Genomic DNA, 4,755 nt, shown 5'->3' on the forward strand with positions numbered 1-4,755 from the left:
TTCAGACATGCAGCCCAATGGTGTGATTATCTTAACCCCATTTCTCAGATTAGAGAATTGAGGTTAGATAGATAGCCCAAGGTTATACAAACAATGGGGGAGGGAGGGGCAGAGCATGACTCTCTTCCATTTTACCAGAATGGACCCCAAGGAAGCCAGTGCCACTTCTGCTACAACAAAGATGGAGTTCTAGAGTGAGTGGCCAGGGCCTTAGAGACAGGAAGCCTCTGTGTGGAGTCCTAGGAAGCAGGGGCAGGGCCTGGTGGAGGCAGGAGTTGGCTTTTTTGCAGGGGGTGGGAGTGGGGCACCTTTCTCTGTTGAAGAGGCCTGGGTTATGAGTCTGACAAATACTACTGGAGACTTCTACACCATATGTACACACACGTGGTCCTCATCTGCCTTGCACGGACTTATTCCCAGCCACATGCTTTGCCAAGATGTCATGGCTGCCTCCACAGAACCTGCCAGGGATCCCAAAAGGTCCAGGCCTACAGGGAAGCACCTTCTGCCTAGTCTTTTTCCAGGTCTGGACAAAGGCTTGCAATTCCCTCCCCCAGCTTACTGTCCCAGCATAGCTGGGAGGACCTGGTAGCCCTGTCCACTGAGTGCCTACTCTTTGCCCATGGTTATAACAGGAGTCAGGGCCACAGAGACCTTAGTGACCTATATAGCCTCCATCTTTGAATTGCATCTATGTGGCAGGAGGCCTCCAGCTAAGGAATACCTGCTTATGTTTAGGGGCAGAGATTGAGGCATCAAGATGTTCCTGGCCATAGGGGCCCATTCTTGCTCAACAGTTACCGTCTACTCTGGGAGAAGCCCTATCACCCCTGCTGCTTACAACCTTAAGGCCCTATCACCCCTGCTGCTTACAACCTTAAGGGAGCACTGCTTCAGTGTCTCCATGCTGCAGTCCCTAGACTTGCTAGTGTTCTCTCCCTACAGAATCATTTCAGATTTGAAAAGAGGCTGACTGGCCAGAAGTCCTATAACTGACCCTCCTCTAAGTCAGGAGCAGGGGCACCCCAGGAGCATTAGCTCACTTCTGACTGCTAGTCCCTCTGAGGACCTTGTAGACACATCCCTTCAGCTGGACCTCACTTGCTCTGTAAGGACAGCCAGGAGGTAGCACAAATCCTTTTTGCTTCCACACTGGGCCTCTGAAAGGAGCTGAAAGGGGGCTGCTGAGCTTTCCTATTGCCCTGCATAGGACAATGTCTTCAGGTTAAAGGGTAGGCTGGCCTCTGACAAGGCTCAGTCACCAATGCCCCTTTACAAAAGGATGGACAGGAGAGTGCGACAGGATCCAGTTTATTCTCCTTGGCAGGGTGGTCCTGAGAGTGGCAGGTGCCACCCTGTCCCGGGCAGGAGGGCCCGAGGGCCATTTAAGGCCAATGGCGGGAGAAGCAGGGGGCCATGTAGCCCCTGGAATGCGGTGAAGCCAGGCCGAAGCCCAGAGGCAGCTGTGGTAGGCCAGGGCAGGGCGACCCTGCCATAGGGGGTGGAAGGCACCGGACTGTGACCTGACCATGGCGCCAAGGCCATGGACTAGGACACATAGGCACCCCAGGAAGTGGGGCACAGGGTCACATGACATAGAACATGAAACAGGCACGAGGCTCACAAGCAAGCACATGGATAAGTGAGCACATATTCACAGACAGGCCAAAGAGACACCCAGCCACGGCCAGGCTGGACAGACACAATAGTAGTGTCACATACAGACCACATGGGAGATACAGAACTATGGAACACATGACAGTCACTATTAACAGACCAGGCCACAGAACTTGAGGGACAAGGGAAGGGGCCTTTTGGCACTACTGCACTGGAATCATCAGAGTAGGTGGCAGGAGTTTGATCTGGAAGAGCTGGGATACTCCGCCGCACCCTTCAGGGTTAGTCTGTCTTCCACACTTTATTGAGCAGCTTCACAACCTCATCGTAGATCATGAACACGATGGCCACGTCCAGGCAGACTCGGCCCAGTCGGGGAACAGTACCCTTGTAGAATCTGTGTAGAGCAAAGGGTCTGAGGTGAGCAAGGGAGGACGGAATGGGCAGGGGAGGAACAGCAGGCAAACAGTGCCCCTGGAAAGGGTATTCTCCAGATATGAAGAACGGACAAAGGGAAACAGCCTAGGCCAAGAGGGTAGAAGGCCTGGAACGAGGGCGACAGCTCTGCCTCTTATCCTACTCACGCCTTGGGCCCCTCCTTCTTCAGGATTTGAAAGCCACAGTCCAATGTGTTCCGGTATTTCTGTGCCTCCAGGCTCTGCAGGACACCAGTGGGCCAGAGTATTTAGCCACCAGCCCCTGTCTGGGGCTCTTTTCCTCCCTTTCTCAGGCCCCCAACCCTACCTGCATCCTGGTCTTGATCACATCCAGAGGAGTGTTTCCAAAGACACTAGCTGCACCTGCAATGGCTCCAAAGACCCCAGTGACCAGTGGGTTCATGGGCTTGTTGGGGTTGTCTCCTGGATGTGAGTACAGTTGCAGTCAGAATAACTGGGAGGGTTATGCCAGAGTTTTGAAGGCTAGGAAGAACCTGGGGCAGGGCCTGTGAAAGCTCCCCTCCCCTTCCAGTCCAAAGGAACAAGTTAGCCTTCAGGGTTTGGACTAGATCTCTGGGTCACAGGCGTACCTCGGTACCAGTTGCGTAGGGAGGTCATAACGAAGAATCGGATGGCTTGGTTTGAGCCCTGCTTCAGCACAGTAGCTGTGAGGCCTTGGTATGTCCCCTTTAGCCCTGGGGGCAGGCAGACTCAGGGTCAAGCTGGGGCCTTCCAGGGCAAAGGGGAACCACTCGAGCAGAAGCTCTTCTACTTGGCTGAGATGTAGATTCTCCAGGACTTACCTTGTTCCCGAACAATCTCTCTAACCCCATGGAAAAATCCTCGGTACTTGGGGTTGGGAGAAGTCTGGTCGTGGATGAACTTCACCTAAAAGTAATGAACAAAGGCGCTGACTCCTGGCCAGCTGGGGATGCCCAGCTCTTCTGCATAAATGCTCTCCTAGGCAGTTCTGGAGTCCCGTTACACACAGGCCTTTAGACCTTGGAGAGTTCTCCAGGTTGAAGGGCCTCCAGCATCATGTTTGCCATTTTCTACACTGTGAACAGCGAGTTAGGCTAGGTTTTCTATCAATAAACATAGCTTTAAAGACTTTGCTCATGTTTTTGTTTTGGACGGGCAGCCTCCACAGGAGACCTTTTCTGCCATCCATCCTATAAGATCATGAACCTGGTGAGTATGTGTGAGGGCCCTTCCCACCTTGATGGGGGCACACGGCCCTTCTGGGTTACCGCATGAGCTTGAGAGACAGCCTGGCAACCACTGGAGGCCTCAATTCCTCACCTTGATGGTCTCCATGGGGCACACGACCACCACTGCCTCTGCCACGCCGGCGCCCAGACCGCACAACAGCCCTCTCCTGCCGTCGAGGCGGCCCTGGGCATCCCGCATTTGATTGCTGAGGAACTCGAACATTCCGAACCTAACGGAGAAGGCCTGTGAGAGGGCTGCTGCGGCCACTCCCTCGGGGGTCGCTCAGGCAGAACCGGGTCATCACCTGACAGCCGCTTTGGGGATGGAGCCGTAGAGCAGAGAGCTGAGGCCGCGGTACAGGCCCAGGACGCCATGGCTGCGGACAGTTTGTTGCACGCAGTCCCCTACGGAGGGGAGGCGCGGTCAGGACCCTAGCTCCTCCGCCCCGCCGTTCCCCCCACGCCGCCCTGCCGCCGCCCCTCCTCACCGATGCCCCGGTATCGTGGTGGGTGAGAGCGTTCATCTAGCTGCAGCTGAGTCTTCACGTACTCGGTCGGGAAGGTGATGCAGATTTCGATGCCTCCAGCCAGGCCGCCTGGGGAGGACCGAAAGCCGGGGGGCTAGGAACACCCTGGGCCACTGGACCGAGCCGCCGCTTCCGCGCCGCCCCTCCCCCGCCCGGACTTCGCCCGCGTCTGGATCACGCCCACGCCCCCTCCCGGTGGTCTCCACCTGGGGTGCCCGAGGGACTCCCGGGCAGAGCCGGCGCTGGGGCTGGGGGCCCGGGTCGCGCCCCCGGCACCCGCGCCCCCGGCACCCCCGCCCCTCCGGAAGTTGGGCGGGGCCTGGGCGTCCCCGGCCCACCCGGAAGCGTGCCCCGACAGACGGCTCCGAGTTGGGGTTCGGAGTGGCCCACCTGCCAGGATGGCCTTCCCGGGGTGCGTCAGTTTGGCCTTTCCAGGCCCAGGCGCGGCGGCCGTCAGAGTGCGGGGAGCGCGAGGCGCGGCCATGGCGGGTAGGAGGAGGGGCGGCCGGGAACGACCTCGGGTCCGAGCCTCCGGCGCGGGGCACTCGAGACGCCGCGGGGCCGGAGGCTACTGAGACAGCGACCCGTTCTGGTCCTGGGGGCGGGGCGGTCACGTCAGCTCTCGGGCTCCGCCCCGCGTGGCCTGAGCTGAGCCCCGCCCACATCCCGCCCTGTGCCAACCGGGAAACTGAGGCTGGGGCGGGGAGCACCGCGGCACGCGTCCGGGTGGAGAGCGGAGAGCGGCCAATGACCGGTCCTGAGTCGCGTGAAAACAGAGAACCCCGGGGCCGGGGGGCGTGGTCTCCGGACAGCGGTGCTTCGCCAAGGCGGGTTGCAGTGGGTCAAGGTGCAGTTTCTGTTACTCCTGGAATAGAGACACGTGCTCGCGGAGCGCGCCTGGGGGTTAAGGTGGGCCTCCAGTTACAGGATCCCCCCAGGTCCCAGTGGGGACGCATGCTCCCC

General features: G+C 58.6%; 1 protein-coding gene across 1 annotated transcript; it reads right to left on the minus strand.

Moving 5' to 3' along the window:
• Window positions 1-1,295: 1,295 nt before the first annotated feature.
• On the minus strand, window positions 1,296-4,387 carry Slc25a1 (solute carrier family 25 member 1). Its single transcript, XM_021653315.2, has 9 exons — window positions 4,183-4,387; window positions 3,754-3,861; window positions 3,571-3,670; window positions 3,357-3,495; window positions 2,858-2,942; window positions 2,645-2,749; window positions 2,362-2,477; window positions 2,202-2,275; window positions 1,296-2,014 (listed from the first exon to the last, which is right to left on the minus strand). The coding sequence occupies exons 1-9, from the start codon at window positions 4,274-4,276 to the stop codon at window positions 1,900-1,902; spliced, it is 936 nt and encodes a 311-aa protein (XP_021508990.1). The 5' UTR covers window positions 4,277-4,387; the 3' UTR covers window positions 1,296-1,899.
• Window positions 4,388-4,755: the final 368 nt, after the last annotated feature.

The sequence above is a fragment of the Meriones unguiculatus genome, chromosome 17 (genome assembly GCF_030254825.1).
Source record: "Meriones unguiculatus strain TT.TT164.6M chromosome 17, Bangor_MerUng_6.1, whole genome shotgun sequence".
Taxonomy (NCBI): domain Eukaryota; kingdom Metazoa; phylum Chordata; class Mammalia; order Rodentia; family Muridae; genus Meriones; species Meriones unguiculatus.

Excerpts from the sequence above, each read along its gene's own strand:
- Slc25a1 (XM_021653315.2), bottom strand. The coding sequence starts at position 4,276 with ATGGCCGCGCCTCGCGCTCCCCGCACTCTGACGGCCGCCGCGCCTGGG. Across the intron at positions 2,750-2,857 it reads AGAGATTGTTCGGGAACAAG|GGCTAAAGGGGACATACCAA; the intron begins GTAAGTCCTGGA and ends GCCTGCCCCCAG. Across the intron at positions 2,276-2,361 it reads TGATCAAGACCAGGATGCAG|AGCCTGGAGGCACAGAAATA; the intron begins GTAGGGTTGGGG and ends GGTGTCCTGCAG.